Source organism: Mustelus asterias, chromosome 2, assembly GCF_964213995.1.
Source record: "Mustelus asterias chromosome 2, sMusAst1.hap1.1, whole genome shotgun sequence".
In the NCBI taxonomy this organism is placed as follows: domain Eukaryota; kingdom Metazoa; phylum Chordata; class Chondrichthyes; order Carcharhiniformes; family Triakidae; genus Mustelus; species Mustelus asterias.
Window position 1 is genome coordinate 18049538 of NC_135802.1, and position 19070 is coordinate 18068607.

Below are 19070 nucleotides of genomic sequence, written 5' to 3' on the forward strand. Positions count from 1 at the left end.
CCAAGCCTGTGCCGCTCACTGGTCCAACTAGACCATTCGTTTGTATCCCTCCATTCCCAGGCTGCTCATGTGACTATCCAGGTAAGTCTTAAACGATGCCAGTGTGTCTGCCTCCACCACTCTCTGTGTAAAAAACGTCCCTCTGATATCTGAGTTATACCTAGCCCCTCTCACTTTGAGCCCGTGACCCCATCTGAGTCCATGTGTTATAGATGCCTGAAGTTGAAGAAACAACATTTTCATCGGAAAATTCTGTTAATAATTGATCCTTTCTATGCTAATCCTCTTTCCAATGAACTTTGTTCAGTAACCATCTCGGTACTCAAATGGGGTATTCTGCGTTGATTGAGCTCTCAGACGCTCGGACATAAAGGTTCGATTGTAGCAGCAAGATAAGATCATTAACAAGCCTTTTGATATTCACAATTTTTTCTCAGTGGGGGAAATGTATTCAAATTGCTTCAAGTGCACCTAAAGATGCTGTGTAAATGTAAGTTGTTAATATATTTTAAGCAGGTACTATCCATATTATTAGAATTAATTTTTTTTGTAATGCCGGATGATTAGTCCCAAAATAATTTTCCTGCAGCTGCTGATGTGTGGGGAAGCTACTAACTGTTCCCTTCTCCAGCAGGCTAATCGGTTTGACTTTGTGCGTTGGTTCAGAGGCATGAAAATGGGCCTCTAACAATGCTAGGGATACCATGGGCAGTGTCACGCTACGCTACTTCTGCTACGGGTGCCTCTTCACATCCGTGACCTGGTCAGTACTCCTGTTCATCTATTTCAACTTGAACAACGAAGGCTACACTTTCAGCAATGTGCCCTTCCCGGGGAGCCAGCGGGCACAGTGGAGATTCCAGCCCCGGCTTACTAAAGGCCCCAAACGACTGCTTGAATCCCAGCAGCAGGGCAGCGCAAACGACCAGTTTATGAAACGCATGCCAAAGAATCCTGAGAAAAAATTGGCGCAGTCTTCAGAACTAGGTGAGTCACTTGTTACCACTCGGTTAGTCATGTTGTGTTGGGTATGTTACTTTTCTGAAATTGAAGTATTTACAAAGTGCTTCTAAGTACAAACCTGTGCAATGCCTCCTCCTCGGAAACCAATAAGTAGGTTTCTCAGGGAAAGCCTCTCTGTGGAGCCAGGAGGATCAGGACTGCTTCCCCCCCACGCCCCAACCATTGATTTCACAATCCTGATAGTTTTTTGTCATTTGTTCATGGTTGGACCAGCAATTTTTGCTCATTCCTAATTGCCCTTGAATTGAGTGGTTTGCTAGGCCATATTAGAGGGCATTTAACCACATTGCTGTGGATCTGGTGTAACATGTAGGCCAGGCCAAGTAACAATAACAGATTTTCTTCCCTAAAAGACATTAGTGAACCCCCCCTCTCCCCCGCAAGCCTTGTCTGATTCGTCTCCCACACCACCCCCCCATCCCGAGACTTGAGGGTAATTGTTAGCATCCCAAAAGTGATTTTCCACATGTGTCGGGCCGCATCTCCAGCTCACCCCAACAGTGTAGTTGGAAACCAATTGCCCCGTGACCTTTTGCTCCCAATTCAGCTGCGCACTGCTTCTGGCAGACCTGCGATTGGCTCGCAATGGACTCTGATTACTTTCTATCCCATTTTCTTGTACTTTCAAAAATCACATTTCGACTCAATAGTAAACATTCCATTTGAAATGGTAACCCTGCAGTCCACAGTAATACTGGAGATGGATGTGTGGATTCAATTACCTTGAAATTAATTCAAATAATGGTGGATGAATGTTTAATGTGACCCTATGAAATTCCTATATGTATGTCATAGTCATAGAGGTTTACAGCATGGGAACAGGCCCTTCGGCCCAACTTGTCCATGCTGCCTTTTGTTTTAAACTCCTAAGCTAGTCCCAATTGCTTGCTTTTGGCCCATATCCCTCGATACCCATCTTACCCATGTAACTGTCTAAATGCTTTTTAAAAGACAAAATTATACTCGCCTTTACTACTACCTCTCGCAGATCATTCCAGACACTCACCACTCTCTGTGTGAAACAATTGCCCCTCTGGATCCTTTTGTGCCTCTCCCCTCTCCCCTTAAACCTATGCCCTCTAGTTTTAGACTCCCCTACCTTTGGGAAAAGAAATTGACTGTCTAGCTGATCTGTGCCCCTCATTATTTTATAGACCTCTATAAGATCACTCCTCAGCCTCCTACGCTCCAGAGAAAAAAGTTCCAGTCTATCTAGCCTCTCCTTATAACTCAAACCATCAAGCCCCGGTAGCATCCTAGTAAATCTTTTCCGCACTCTTTCTAACTTAATAATATCCTTTCTATAATAGACCAGAACTGTACACAGTATTCCAAGTGTGGCCTCACCAATGCCTTGTATAACTTCAACAAGATGTCCCAGCTCCTGTATTCAATGTTCTAACCAATGAAACCTGCACATCTTTGGACTGTAGGAGAAAACCAGAGCACCTGTAGGAAGCCCACGCAGACAAGGGGAGAATGTGCAAACTCCACACAGGCAATGACCCACGGCCGGAATTGAACCCGGGTCCCAGTGCTAACCACTGTGTCGCCATGCCACCCGAGATGTAATAGCGCGCAATCACATTATGCGAAGTACAGTTCTTAGATAGCGTTCAACAGCTGAGAATCATGAGGCTGTGGGGGAAAGAAAATCCTCCTCTGGAAAGTTTGAGGTGAAATTTTGCATTTGGAAATTTGCCATGGAAGATGAAACTTGTGGCTATTACTGTAAACATTTGAACAGTCCAATTACTGAAGGGTTAATTTCTGTTGTTTTTCAGGGATGACTTATTTTAAGGCTTTCAACTGTGTCGTAATAAGTAATCCTTTTAAAATGGTATATTCTTTCATCTGCAAACGTACTTTGCAAAAACTACTTATGTCAAGAATAGTTATGCAGGTTTGTAATTGCAACAATAAACTGTACAGATTATAGAGAAAATCTGTACTAGATAAAAAATTGTTGATATAAAATAATACCTTGATATGGTAGAGAGCTTACTTTAGTTGTATGCTATTTAATTTGGGATAGATTTTCTGCTTAATTCCACGACAGCTGTGGCTCAGTTGGTAGCATTCTCCCAACTGAGTCACAAGGTTCAAGTCTCACCCCAAAATTTAAGCACAATAATCGGGGCTGACACTCCAGTGCAGTTCCTAGGGGATGCTGCATTATTGGAGGTGGCGTCTTTCAGATTAAATGTTCAACCAAGGCCCTGTTTGCCCTCCTCAGGTGGACATGAACAATCCCAGGGCCCTAATTGCAGAAGAGCAGGGGGCGATTTTCAGCCCACATTCGTCGTCAGAGAGTTCGGAGTCGTGGGCGGAAAATCAGGAGAGAATCGGGAAACGCGATCTCTCTGAAGATATTGTTTCCTGATTTTCCATGCCCCTCACTGGTAACATCATGTAGTTCATACCCACAAAGGGCAAGAACCTCATTTTAATGGATTTTAATGGGCCAGCCCCCCTCACTGAATGTTGAAACCTCGCCTGCATAGCATCACATCAGTGAGGTTTAGAGCAGGTCTTGCAATACAAGATTCAGTCGAGGGAATTCCAGGGGCACAAAGGTCAGTGTAGCTGGTGGGGGGCAGAGGGACATGCCTGGGCGGCGTCCTTACTCTGACCCCGGCACAGACGCCGGGAGGAGGGGGGCCCCCGATGACAATACGGGGGGTTGGGAGGGGGGGGGGGGGGTTGGGATGGAGTGGAGGATCCCCCAAGACCTTCGTGGCTGGGGAAGGTGGGAGGAGATCCATCTCAGTGCTGATCAGGGTGCTCTTTAAAGATGGTGCCCCGATATCAGGCCCTGCCCCGGTAGAGTGATGCTGTTAACCTCGCCCACTCATTTTTGATCTGGAGTGAAAACTGGACTGTGCAACTGAAGAACTACACACTGGTTTTCAGTCTGAGCCTGATACAAAATATAGTGAGATTCTGCCCGTTATCTCCAGCGTTCTGGCCAAAATGTATCCCTCAGTTAGCATCACAAAAACATTAACTGGTCATTATCACATTGCTGTTTGTGACAGCCAGCTGTGTGTAAACTGCCTGTCACATTTCCTACAGTATAACAGTGACTACACTTCGAAAAGTACTTCATTAGTTGTAAAGTGCTTTGAGATGTCACATGGTCATGAAAAGTGCTTCATAAATGTGAGTCTTTCTTATTAGAAACATAGAAACATAGAGAAACTACAGCACAAAACAGGCCCTTCGGCCCCACAAGTTGTGCCGAACATATCCCTACCTTCTAGGCCTACCTATAACCCTCCATCCTATTAAGTCCCATGTACTCATCCAGGAGTCTCTTAAAAGACCCCATTGAGTTTGCCTCCACCACCACTGACGGCAGCCGATTCCACTCGCCCACCACCCTCTGTGTGAAAAACTTCCCCCTAACATTTCCCCTGTACCTACCCCCCCAGCACCTTAAACCTGTGTCCTCTCGTAGCAGCCATTTCCACCCTGGGAAAAAGCCTCTGAGAGTCCACCCGATCTATGCCTCTCAACATCTTATATATCTCTATTAGGTCTCCTCTCATCCTACGTCTCTCCAAGGGAGAAAAGACCGAGCTCCCTCAGCCTATCCTCATAAGGCATGCCACTCAATCCAGGCAACATCCTTGTAAATCTCCCCTGCACCCTTTCAATCTTTTCCACATCCTTCCTGTAATGTTATTGATCGAATAGACAGGAAGTCTAGCTCTGCATTACACCTGTCATATCTTGGGTATCGTTACTACAGAGGATAAAAGACTTCCAGCCCAAACTTAATTTATCAATCCAGCGACACCCCATCGTTCCCTCCCTCAAGCTTGTAACTGTTTTTAAAATGTGAAATAATATAATAAATTCAGTAAATATGGCAGTGGGCAGAGCCATAGCAGATGGAATTTAATTTGACAAATGCAAATTATTGTACAGAGATAAAAGCAAAGTTAGTGTTCTGGTATGTAACCTTTCATCAGATCACATATCATAGAATCATAGAAACCCTACTGTGCAGAAAGAGGCCATTTGGCCCATTGAGTCTGCACCGGCCACAATCCCACCCAGGCCCTACCCCCATAACCCTACATATTTACCCACTAACCCCTCTAACCTACACATCTCAGAACACTAAGGGGCAATTTTAGCATGGCCAATCAACCTAACCCGCACATCTTTGGACTGTAAAATTCCATATCTGAAACGTTAACTCTGTCTTTCTCTTCACAGATGCTATTTGGCATGCTGAGTATTTCCAGCATTTTATGTTTTTATTTCCAAGGGTCTAGCATTTGTAGCCTTTTGGTTTTGTAAATTGTTGGGTGCTGGAAGAAATTTGTTCTTCAAATAGCTGGGATGAAACCAAAATTTAGCTAGGGATCAGCCATGGATTAGTGTCCCCCGTGAGTCAGAAGCTTGTAGGTTCAAGTTCCACTCCAGTATCTTCAGCTGACACTCCTGTCCAATACTGCTGCGCAGTCACGGACATCATTATTTGAGTGAGGGATTAATTAAGGCCCTTTCTGCCAGCTCAAGTGGATGTGAAAGATACCATTTTGAAGAAGAACAGGGGAGTGCACTGAGCCCTAATTGCTTGGTACCTGGTAATCCAGAATCTTTTCAATATAGCCTCTATCCCTGCTGCAGAACACTATGATAAGCTGAAACCAGAGCACATTCTTTATTTTTATTCTTTTCACAGGATATGGGTGTTCCTGGCTTGGCCAGCATTTATTGCCCATTCCAAATGAAGATGGTGGTAAACTACCTTCTTAAACTGCTGCAGTCCATGTGCTGCAGGGACACCCACCGGGCCGTTAGGAAAGGAGTTCCAAGGTTTTGACCCAGCAGCAGTGAAAGAATAGCAATATAGTTCCAAGTCAGTATAGTGTGTGACTTGGAAGGAAACCTACAAGCGGTAGTGTTCCCATGTATCAGCTGCCCATTCCTTCCAGGATGTAGAGGACGCAGGTTTGGAAGGTGCTGTTCACAGAACCTTGGTGAGTTGCTGCAGTGCACCTTGTAAATGGTATGTACTGCTGCCACTGTGCGTTGGTGGCAGAGGGAGTGGATGTTGAAGGTGGTGGATGGGGTGCCAAGCAAGCTGGTTTCTTTGTTCTGGTTGATGCCCATCTTCTTGAGGGTTGTTGGGGCTGAACTCTTACAAGCAAGTGGAGAGTATTCCATCACATTCTTTGTGTCTTGTAGTTAGTGGACAGGCTTTGGGGATTTAGGAGGTGAGTTACTCTCGGTAGAATTTCAAGAATATCAACATCCTGGGGATTAACGTTGATCCAAAGCTGAATTGGACAAGCCATATAAATACTGTGGCTGCAAGAGCTTGTCCAATTCAGCTTCTGGTCAATGTTAATCCCCAGGATGTTTATAGTGGGGAATTCAGCAATGGTAATGCCATTGAATGTTAAGGGGGAATGGTGGGAGTCTGTCTTGTTGGTAGTAATGATGTGGAGATGCCGGCGTTGGACTGGGGTAAACACAGTAAGAAGTTTAACAACACCAGGTTAAAGTCCAACAAGTTTATTTGGTAGCAAAAGCCACACAAGCTTTCGGAGCTCTAAGCCCCTTCTTCAGGTGAGTGGGAATTCTGTTCACAAACAGAGCTTATAAAGACACAGACTCAATTTACATGAATAATGGTTGGAATGCGAATACTTACAACTAATCAAGTCTTTAAGAAACGAAACAATGTGAGTGGAGAGAGCATCAAGACAGGCTAAAAAGATGTGTATTGTCTCCAGACAAGACAGCCAGTGAAACTCTGCAGGTCCACGCAACTGTGGGAGTTACAAATAGTGTGACATGAACCCAATATCCCGGTTGAGGCCGTCCTCGTGTGTGCGGAACTTGGCTAGTAGTCATTGCCTGGCTTTTGTATGACACAATAGCTCCGCCAGTCTCCATGATGATGTAGCCTTTCAGGGTTCATTGCTTTTAAACTAAGTTAGCTCCAACTCTCAAATCAAAACATCTCGTTGGACTGCACTTCATTGTAACCAGTGTAGACATCACATCTCCAGCTCCCCAATTAGAAAAGCTCACCTGCTGTTGTGTGGCCTCATCTGTTTAGCTGTTAACTCCTTGAGTCAGCATGGCCCCAATTTTCTGAGTGTAATAAACTCTAGCCTATTTTAGTTGCATTTACAACAGTTAAACATTAATCTTTCCGGAATTAAACATTACTTCTAAAATCTTAACATGAACCATGAACTAGGTATTCATCACAGCATATGGATATACATCTCTATTCCTACAGACAAGGTAGTAATATCTATGCTGAAATGCTGAGGGCCCAATATTCCTGGGGAACAGGTCACATCGTGTCAATCAGAGACTGTTACCTTTATCCCTACTCAATGGATAGGATTTTCTGCTCCCTCATGGCATGCTTTGCAGGACTGCAGACGACCCACCATTGACTGGTGGCAAGATCTTCCAGTCCCGTCGCTGTCAACGAGTTTTCCCGTTTTTGCTGATATGTTAATGTAAATGTTCTGATATACTTATTTTAATAAAAACATTTTTCTTCCAGGTATGATTTTCAATGAAGTAGATCAGCAAATTCGGAATGCCGGGTACCAGAAACATGCTTTCAATGTGCTTATCAGTAATCGTTTGGGCTCCAGCAGAGACATCCCTGATACCAGAGACCCAAAGCAAGTTCCTAAATTTTGGTTTTCGCCTGATTTAAAGATACATTTCCACTTGCACCTATGAGTGTGTATGAATACTAAATTCCAAAAATGTCACCACATCTTCATCATCGTCAGATTTGATTTTAATATTGTCCTCCTTGCTGGCCTTTTGACCTCTACCCTGCATTAACTCATTATAAGTCTTCTCGCATACTATACCAGACGCATTCCTCTTCACCTTACCACTCGAATCCTTGCTAACCTGCATTAGCATCAGTTTCAAAACATTCATTCTCAAACCTCTTCACCTTTGTAATCTCCTTGAGCCGATGTCCAAGCCTGCATCTCAAGCTCTTTCTGTTGTATATTAAACATCCCTCCTCCCTCTGCTCTGTCAATGAGTTTTCATCCATCCCTTTCCATACCTCTTTCTTCTTTAACTTCAAAATTCTCCTTAAATGTTTGATAGTACCTTCAGCCATCTTCTTGCAGACCTCTTGCTCAAGTCTGACCCCCAACTATGAAGGCGTTTGGGACATTTGGCTGTGTACTATATAAATGCAAATGACTTTATTGTGCAGAACTGGATATCTAAATTCTGCAGTGTTTTATCATAGTGCATTAGCTCTTTCTGTCTCCACAGATGCTGCCAGACATGCTGAGTTTTTCCAGCACTTTCTGCTTTTATTTAAAATTAGTCTGGACTTTGCTCACAGTTTTAGGCATTGAGAAAAATTCCAGGGTTGCAATTTCCAGGAGTGATACCACACTGAGATAACCCAACTCTGCTGTATATAACACAAAAATAATGATTATCTTCCCCTCACACCAATTCCCATGTAATGACAATTCTATACAAGTCATAGTTATTCATGTTCTAATTCATGGGAAATAGAAACATAAGAAATAGGAACAGTCGTAGGCCACTCAGCCTCTTGAGTCTGCTCCGTCATTCAACTGGATCATGGCTGATCTTTTAACTCAACACTACTTTCCCGCGCTATCCCCATATCCCATGGTATCTTTACTAACTAGAAATCTAACCATAATTCTCAAAGACGGAGCCTCCACAGCCCTTTGCAATAAAGAATTGCAAAGATTCAACACCTGCCCAAGTGAAAAAATTCCTCCTCATCTCAGTCCTAAATAACCTGCCTCTTATTCTGAAACATTGACTGAATCCCCAGCCAGGGGAACATTCTTCCTGCATCTACCCCTGTAGAGCCTTGTAAGAATTTTGCTCTCAATGAGATCACCATTTTCTCTCTTCCCTCCTTTCTTAAAAAATGGTGTTACGTTTTCCACCCTCCAATCTGCAGGGACTATTCCAGAATCTATAGAATTTTGGAAGATGACCACCAATGCATCCATTATCCCTATAGCCAGTTCTTTCAACACTCTTGGATGTAGATAATCAGCCCCAGGGGATTTATAAACTTTCAGTCCTATTAATTTATCTAATATGACTTTTTTTACTAATACTAATTTTGTACATGTCCTCAATTTCACTCGTCACCCCTCCATGAAGACAGATACACTGGGCGGGATTTTCCGCACAACACCACCAATCCCACCACCAGCCCGTCATTGGCTGGTGGTGGGATCTTCTGGTCCTGCCATTATCAATGGATTTCCCGTTGAATGCACCCCTCACTGCTGGGAAACTAGCAAGCGGGGGTGCGCTGATGGTGGGACTGGAAGATCCCGGCCACATGAATGGCTGGAAGGTACTAACCAGGAATATTAGTTTAGTTTCTCTGCCATTTTTGTATTTCCCCATGACAAATTCTCCTGCCTCTGCTTGTAATGGGCTCACATTTGTCTTTGTTAACCTTTTTCTTTTTACATATCGATAGAAGCTCTATTTTTATGTTTCTCACTAGCTTACTTTCACATTTTACTTTATTTTCCTTTAGCAGTTCCTTGCTGAAATCTAAATTTCTCCCAATCCTCAGGCTTATGACTTATTTTGGCAACTTTTGGGCCTCTTAGAGTCATAGAGGTTTACAGCATGGAAACAGGCCTTTCGGCCCAACTTGTCCATGCCGCCCCTTTTTTTTAAACCCCTAAGCTAATCCCAATTGCCTGTCCTTAGCCCATATCCCTCTATACCCACTGTACCCATGTAACTATCTAAGTGCTTTTTAAAAGACAAAATTGTACCCGCCTCTACTGCTACGTCTGGCAGCTTGTTCCAGACACTCACCACCTCTGTGTGAAGAAATTGCCCCTCTGGACACTTTTGTATCTCTCCCCTCTCACTTTAAACCTATGCCCTCTAGTTTTAGACTCCCCTACCTTTGGGAAAAGATATTGACTATCTAGCTGATCTGTGCCCCTCATTATTTTATAGAACAGTACAGCACAGTACAGGCCCTTCGGCCCTTGATGTTGTGCCAAGCTTTGTCCGAAACCAAGATCAAGCTATCCCACTCCCTATTATTCTCCATGTGCCTATCCAATAACTGCTTGAAAGTTCCTAAAGTGTCTGACTCCATGGACCTCTATAAGATCACCCCTCAGCCTTCTATGCTCCAGAGAAAAAAGTCCCAGTCTATCTAGCCTCTCCTTATAACTCAAACCATCAAGTCCCGGTAGCATCCTAGTAAATCTCTTCTGCACTCTTTCTACTTTAATAGTATCTTGTCTATAATAGGGTGACCAGAATTGCACACAGTATTCCAAGTGTGGCCTTACCAATGTCTTGTACAACTTCAACAAGACGTCCCAACTCCTGTATTCAATGTTCTGACCGATGAAACCAAGCATGTTGAATGCCTTCTTCACCACTCTGTCCACCTGTGGCTCCACTTTCAAGGAGCTATGAACATGTACCCCTAGATCTCTTTGTTATGTAACTCTCCGCAATGGCCTACCATTAACTGAGTAAGTCCTGCCCTGGTTCAATCTACCAAAATGCATCACCTCGCATTTATCTAAATTTAACTCCATCTGCCATTGATGGAGCAGCCCACTGGCCAAATTGTTCAAGATCCCGTTGCAATCAGAGGTAACTTTCTTCACTGTCCACTATGTCACCAATCTTACTAACCATGCCTACTAAATTCTCATCCAAATCATTAATATAAATGACAAATAACTGGATCCAGCACTGATCCCTGAAGCACACTGCTGGTCACAGCCCTCCAGTTTGAAAAACAACCCAATACAACTACTCTTTGGCTTCTGTCAAGAAACCAATTTTGTATCCATTTAGATACCTCACCCTGGATCCCGTGAGATTTAACCTTATGCAACAACCTACCATGCGGTATCTTGTCAAAGGCCTTGCTAAAGTCCATGTCGACAACATCAACTGCACTGCCCTCATCTACCTTCTTGGTTACCCCTTCAAAAAACTCAATCAAATTTGTGAGACATGATTTTCCACTCACAAAGCCATGCTGACTGTCCCTAATCAGTCCTTGCATCTCTAAATGCCTGTAGATCCTGTCTCTCAAAATACCTTCCAACAACTTACCCACCACAGATGTGAGGCTCACTGGCCTGGAGTTCCCAGGCTTTTCCCTGCAGCCCTTATTAAGAAAAGGCACAACATTTGCCACTCTCCAATCTTCAAGCACCTCACCCGTGACTATCGATGATTCAAATATCTCGGCTAGGGGACCTGCAATTTCCTCCTGAGCCTCCCACAATGTCCTGGGATACACTTCATCAGGTCCCGGGGATTTATCTACCTTGATGCGCTTGAAGACATCCAGCACCTCTTTCTCTGTAATACGTATACTCCTCAAGATATCACTATTTATTTCCTCAAGTTCCCTAACATCCATGCTTTTCTCAACAGTAAATACTGATAAGAAATATTCATTTAGGATCTCACCCATCCCTTGTGGATCCGCACATAGATGACCTTGTTGATCCTTAAGAGGCCCTACTTTCTCCCTTATTACTCTTTTGCCCTTTATGTATTTGTAGAAGCTCTTTGGATTCTCCTTTGCCTTATCTGCCAAAACAATCACGTGTCCCTTTTTTGCCCTCCTGATTTCTCTCTACACCCTACACTCTACTCCTACACCCTCTATACTCTTCAAGGGATTCACTTGATCCTAGCTGCCTATGCATGCCATGTGCCTCTTTCTTCTTCTTGACCAGGGCCTCAATATCCCGAGTCATCCAGGGTTCCTACTTCTGCCAGCCTTGCCCTTCACTCTAAGAGGAATGTGCTTACCCTGAACCCTGGTTAACACATTTTTGAAAGCCTCCCACTTACCAGACGTCCCTTTGCCTTCCCACAGACTCCCCCAATTAACTTTTGGAAGTTCCTGTCTGATACCATCAAAATTGGCCTTGCCTCAATTTAGAATTTTAATTTTTGGGCCAGACCTATCATTCTCCATGACTATCTTAAAACTAATAGAATTATGGTCACTGGTCCCAAAGTGATCCCTCACTAACACTTCTGTCACCTGCCCTTCTTTATTTTCCAAGAGGAGGTCATGTTTTGCCCCCTCTCTAGTCGGGCCATCCACATATTGAATGAGAAATTCCTCCTGAATACACTCAACAAGTTTCTCTCCATCCAACCCTCTAATCCTATGGCTGTCCCAGTCAAAGTTGGGAAAGTTAAAATCCCCTACTGTTACCACCCTATTTTTCTTGGAGCTATCTGTAATCTCCTTACATATTTGCTCCTCAATTTCCCACTGACTATTTGGAGGTCTATAGTACAAGATTATGAAGGGAATAGATAAGATAGAAGCAGGGAAGTTGTTTTCACTGGTGGGTGAAACTTGAACTAGGGGGCATAGTCTCAAAATAAGAGGAAGCAGATTTAGGACTGAGTTGAGGAGGAACTTCTTCACACAAAGGGTTGTGAATCTGTGGAATTCCCTGCCCAGTGAAGCAGTTGAGGCTACCTCATTGAATATTTTTTAGGCAAGGATAGATAAATTTTTGAACAGTAAAGGAATTAAGGGGTATGGTGAGCGGGCGGGTAAGTGGAGCTGAGTCCACAAAAAGATCAGCCATGATCTTATTGAATGGCGGAGCAGGCTCGAGGGGCCAGATGGCCTACTCCTGCTCCTTGTTCTTATGTTCTTACAACCCAATCAAAGTGATTTCCCCCTTCTTATTTCTCAGTTCTACCCATATAGATTCAGTGGCCGAACCCTCGGATATATCCCCTCTCAGTACGGCCGTGATGTTTTCCCTAATCAAAAATGCAACTCCCCCTCCTCTCTTATCTCCTGTTCTATCTTTCCTATAGCATCTGTACCCTGGAACATTGAGCTGCCAGTCCTGTCCCTCCCGTAGCCATGTTTCAGTAAAAGCTATAATATCCCAGTCCCACATACCCATCCATGCCCTGAATTCATCTGCCTTGCCCGTCAGGCCTCTTGCATTGAAATAAACGCAGTTTAATCTGGACTTTCCTTGCTCTCTGTCTTTCTTTTTCCTGATCTGTCTGGTACTAGGATTACTGACACTGCCTTTACTACTTAATGTGCTCTCTTTAATTTCTGTGCTGTCCTCAAACTTCTCTTCTGTCTCCCTCCTGCTTTGGGTCCCACCCCCCTGCCAAACTAGTTTAAACCCTCCTGAGTGGCTCGAGCAAATCTCCCCGCCAGGATGTTAGTCTCCCTCCAGTTCAGGTGTAACCCGTCCCTCTTGAACAGGTCACCCCTTCCCCAGAAAAGATCCCAATGATCCAAAAATCTAAATCCCTGCCCCCTGCATCAGCTCTCAAGCCACGCATTCATCTGCCTAATCTTCCTATTCCTATTCTCACTAGCACGTGGCACCGGTAATAGTCCTGAAATTACTACCTTCGAGGTTCTGCACATTAGCCTTCCGCCTAATTCTCTATATCCACACTTCAGGACCTCATCCCTTTTCCTACCTATGTCGTTGGTACCAGTGTGTACAATGACCTCTGGCTGCTCACCGTCCCCCCTTAAGAAAGTCCTGCAATCGCTCAGAGACGTCCTTGAACCTGGCACCAGGGAGGCGATTGCGGCCACAGAAACACCTGTCTGTGCCTCAAACTAGCGAGTCCCCTCTTACTGCTGCTTGCTTGCTCTTTGCCCGACCCTGCTCTACAGCAGAACCAGGCGTGGTGCCACAGGCCTGGCTGCTGCTGGTATCTCCCCCGACAGGCTGTCCCCCTCAACAGTATCCAGAACAGTATACCTGTTTGAAAGGGGAATAGCCACTGGAGACTCCTGCACTACCTGCCTGTCTCTCCTGGCGGTCACCCATCTACCTGTCTGAACCTGTGGTGTGACAACCTTCCTGTAACTAGTTTCTATCACACTCTCTGCCTCCGGTATGCTCTGCAATGCATCCACCTGCCGCTCCAACCGAACAATGCGGTCTGTGAGGAGCTGCAGCTGGACACACTTCCTGCAGACAAGGTTGTCAGGGAGACTAGATTGCTCCCTAATTTCCCACATCTGGCAGGAGGAGCATACCACTGCCCTAACTGCCATACTGCCCTTATAGAGGTAAAAGGATAAAAGAATCTGAACTCACCTTTCCCTTGCTTGTGGTTGTCCCGCCAGCGTTTTGTTTGGTTATCTAATTCAATCCTTAACTTCTCTTCTTAGCAATGATTGGATTATTTTTTCTGCTGAAATTGTGTCCTTGTAAGGAATGTAAATTTGTTGTAAACCATGCGTTCATTCTTAAATGCTAGCCATTGCCTGTCTACTGTCATAGCTTCTTTCATAGTTTCCCTTTCTACCAGACGGACAGCATACCTTCGTAGTTTTTGGATTGCAATTTCAATTTGAATACGTTTGACTTTATGTAAATGATGAGGGTTGATTGAAGTACTCAATTCACATGTCCATATTCTTGTACTCATCAAGGAAATGCAACATGAACCTTTCATGGTGACATATTGTATTGAACCATTCACCGTCAACAAGTTACTTATCTAATTGCTGTTTACAGGATCTTAACTGAATACTATGTTTGCATATCTATTTAAGTTTGTTTATTAGTGTCACAAGTAGGCTTACATTAACACTGCAATGAAGTTACTGTGAAAATCCCCTAGTTGCCACGCTCCGGCGCCTGTTCGGGTACACTGAGGGAGAATTTAGCATGGCCAATGCACCTAACTTGTACGTCTTTTGGGCTGTGGGAGGAAACACACGCAGACACAGGGAGAACATGCAAACACTGCTTAGGCGCATCGGCCACGCTAAATTCTCCCTCAAACTGACTTATGACTAACAAATAAACTTTAAATAAACTCCGCACAGACAGTGATCCAAGCCAGGAATCTAACCCGGGTCCCTGGCGCTGAGAGACAGTGGTGCTAACCACTGTCCCACTGTGCCAGCACAGTTCCCCGGCATGGTTCACTGCCACAGGAACACCTATTATCAAAGTCACAAATTACCTCCTATGGGACTGTGAGAAAAGATAAATTTCCCCCCCCCACGAGCTTCTTAACCTGCCTGATGCTTTTGATATGTTTGACCACACCATTTTCCTCTCCACTATCGTTCAGCTAGGTAGGACTGCTTTCACCTTTTCCATTCTAATCTTACTAATCATAGCCAGAGAATCACTTGCAATGACGTCTCTTCTTGCTCCTGCACTGTTGCCACTAGTCTATCCTTGGGGCCTCTCCTGTTTCTCATCTAGATGCTACATTTTGGCAACATCATCTGAAAGCACAGTGTTTTCACATGTATGCTAACAACAACCAGTTCCACCTCAACCCTTCCTCTATCAACTCCCTACTGTTGCTGAGTTATGCACTGGATGTGCAGAATTTCCTTCGTTCTCTAGCAACTGACTCCATCCCTCTCCATGGCAACAGTCTGAGATTAATCAAGTCTGTTTGCAACTTTTGGTGTCACAGTTGACTGAGGTGAGCTTCTGACCACATATTTATGCCATCTCTCAGACCACCTATTTCCACCTCCATATCATCGCCTGACATTAACCCTATCTCAGCTCATCTGCTGTTGAAACCCTAGAGCATGTCTTAGTTTCTTCTAGGCTTGACCATTCCTGGCTGGCCTCCCACATTCTACTCTCTGTAAATTTGAGATGATCCAGAGTACTGTTGGCAGTGTGTTAAGCTGCACCTAGTCATGTTCCCCTATTACCCTTCTGCTCGCTGTCTTAAATTGGCTCCCAGTCAAGCAACTTCTTGATTTAAAACTTCCTATCCTGATTTTCAAATTCGTTCATGGCTTCAACTCATTCCTGGGCTGAATTATATGAGGGGCTGGATTCCTCCCGCTGCCCCCGGCTAGAATATTGTTGAAGGATGGGGGAATCTGCCACGGGGAGTACTGGAACACCTGCAGCCGTTTTGGAATTGGGATTTTGCACTCTTCGAACAGGAAGTCCCATCTCAGTGAGCAGCAAGCTCGAGCACTTCGGGACAGAGGCATGTTGGGTATGGTCAGGATTTGGTTAAATGTCTAGGTGTCTTGTCGTGTTCCAAGCCGGCAGGACAGGATAGGACTGAGTGTCTTGGGCTGCAGGAGATGTAAACGAATGGTCACACGGATAGATAAGTGGCAATTGAATTTAACCCTGAAACGTGTGAGGTGATACACTTTGGAAGGAGTAATTTAACAAGGAAGTATTCAATGAACGGCATGACATGAGGAAATTCTGAGGGACAAAGGGATCTTGGAGTGTTTGTCCATAGATCTCTGCAGGCGAAAGGGCATTTTAAAAAGGCATATGGGACGTTTGCCTTTTTTCATTGAGGCATAGATTACAAAAGCAGGGAGGTCATGTTGTATATAACTTTGGTGAGGCCACGGCTAGAGCACTGTGTGCAGTTCTAATCGCCACATTATCAGAAGGATGTGATTGCACTGGAAGGGGTGCAGAGGAGATTCACCAGGATGCTGCCTGGAATAGAGCATTTAAGTTGTGAAGAGGGGTTGGGTAGGCTTGGGTTGTTTTTGTTGGAGCACAGAAGACTAGAGGCAACCTGATTGAGGTGTACAAAATTATGATGGGCATGGACAGGGTGGATAGGGGGCAGCTGTTCCCCTTAGTTGAAGGATCAGTCACAAGGGGACACAAGTTCAAGGTGAGGGGCAGCAGGTTTAGGCGGGATGTGAGGGGAAACCTTTTTACCCAGAGGGTGGTGACAGTCTGGAATGTGCTGCCTGGGAGAGTGGTGGAGGCAGGTTGTCTCACATCCTTTAAAAAGAACTTGATTAAGCACATGGCACATCATATCCTTCAGGGCTATGGGCCAAGTGCTGGTAAATGGGATTAGGTAGGTATGTCAAGTGTTTCTCACATGTCGGTGCAGACTTGATGGGCTAAAGGGCCTCTTCTGCACTGTGATTCTGTGATCTAGTGATTGAGAACCAAAGTGGAGAGGGTAATAAAGTGGGGATATAAAACCATTTGTGGGACCCTCAAATGCCCAGTTTTTTTTCTATTCCTTCATGGGATGTGGCTAGGCCAGCATTTATTGGCCACCCTTAGGGCATTTAAGACCTAACCATATTGCAATGGATCTGGAGTCACATATAGGCCAGACCAGATAAGGGTGACACATTTCCTTCCCTAAAGGACATTAGTGAACAGATAGGTTTTTACATCAATTGGCAATGGTTTCATGGTCATCATTAGACTTTTAATTCCGGATTTTTTTATTGAATTCAAATTTCACCATCTGCAGTGGTGGGATTCAAACCTGGGTCCCCAGCACATTACCCTGGGTCTCTGGATTACGATCTAGTGACAGTCGAACTAATCCACTGCCTCCCCTCTAATTAAGGAAACCCCACCCCTTCAGTCACCAGAATGAAGAAACCCTCCCAGGCTGGTACTTAGCAAGGACCTCTCCTGCCAACAGTTAAATCTTAGATAGTGGGATGAAAATATTGAGTAGGAATTAATTGCCCATTTAACTTGATTTGCCACTGGTAGGCTGATGTCACTCTCACCCCTGGGTATAATTGCAGTGGGGCAGAGATGGGCAGTTTTGTGGCGAGCTGGCTGACCACTGGATTTAAGTTGCTCACCTTCAAACCCTATTGGTAGGGAAGCGTCGTATCCAGCCCCTATCTCTGTAATCTTCTCAAAAACATCTGTGATCTTCTGACCTCTGTGCATCCCTGATTTTAATCGTTCCACCATTGGTGGCTCTGCCTAGAGTTGTCTGGGCTCCACGCTCTGGAATCCCTCCTTGCAACTTCCCTCTACCTCTCTATCTCACTTTCCTCCTTTAAAACTTGCCCCTCTGTCCTAACATTACCTTATGTAAATTGGTATCATACGTTGCCTCACAATGTGAAGTTTTATTATGCTAAAGATGCAATATAGATATCAGCATTTCTTGTTGTTGTTGCTGATTGTCTCTTTCCCTTTCTCTAATATTCTGCTCTTCGAGGCCACTGCCCTTCCCCGCCCACTTCATCCATTTTCTAGGTCCAAAGTTTCCCGCCAGCATACTTAGTTCATCCATTTCCATGCTGCCTTCCTGCACTCATTTTCAAACTTTTACTGACTTGGGAAGTCATCCCAGGCCACTATCACTCTCCACTGATTGCCTCATCCTCCAGGGTGTCCAACAACACACTGGCCTCCAAAACACTGTAATTGCTTATGTCAGCATTCATAGTACTTTGGAAATATAGCGAGGGTTTCTGAAACTAATTACCGAATTGCCGCGGTAGCAGAAAGGAGTGGCCCAGACCTGTTTTGCAAACCCATAAAGATTAGCTATTAAAGTGAACATAGGCGATTATCCCTCCTAGAATAGTTTGGGTCACACCGTTGGAAAAGATAGGAAAGGGGTGTGACTTTAAACAGGATGGGGGTGGGGCGGTGGGAGTAAGAATGAGGCTGAGGCTGTAGAGTAAGTGGGAGAAGGAGTTGAAAGAAGGTGGTATATTTAGCTGGGATGGGTCAATATGATAACGTTGGGGGAAACAATAAACGTTCCATTAAATAGGGGACATGAATTTTAAGACTCAAATGAAAGGGAAAACAGGAAGGTTGCAATGGGAAGGTGACATGAGCAATGAAACTAGAAGAATTACTTCACGAAGGTTGATTGGAATGGAGAGAAAAGCACTGGGAAAGCAGACGAGAGTGGAACTGCGGGAAGGGAATGTGTGGCAATGGCGGGGTGGATATGAAAGGGGAGGTGATTGATAGAGAAAGAGATGCGAGATGCAGCCTTCACAATGTCCATCCCTATCATGCCATTCCACACTACACATTCAAACAAAAATATATAAACAGAAGAAAGATAAAAAGAAGACAGATAAAACGTGGAGATGACAGAAGTGATAGAGACCACTAACTTAGCATGAGGAACATCACAAGAAATCTACTAATCTAATTAATTTTTATAAAGGGAAAACCATTGTCCCTGTCACTGGGAGGAATAGCAACTGCATATTACTTTAAATGTCACATGAAAAAGGA

The 19070-nt window shown here is 44.4% G+C and overlaps 1 protein-coding gene across 7 annotated transcripts in view; it reads left to right on the forward strand.

Annotated features, from left to right (window-relative positions):
* The window catches only part of galnt11 (UDP-N-acetyl-alpha-D-galactosamine:polypeptide N-acetylgalactosaminyltransferase 11 (GalNAc-T11)), a 200005-nt gene that overhangs the window by 131374 nt on the left and 49561 nt on the right, over positions 1 to 19070 (forward strand). For 2 of the 7 annotated variants that reach the window (XM_078232041.1, XM_078232024.1), the window contains exons 3-4: positions 635 to 987; positions 7571 to 7694. In XM_078232041.1, the coding sequence (XP_078088167.1) occupies positions 705 to 987; positions 7571 to 7694 (407 nt within the window). In that variant the 5' untranslated portion in view covers positions 635 to 704. Of the gene's footprint in view, positions 1 to 333; positions 491 to 631; positions 988 to 7570; positions 7695 to 19070 lie in introns of those variants that run through there. The other 5 variants (XM_078232016.1, XM_078232056.1, XM_078232032.1 and 2 more) reach the window with 4 other exon arrangements.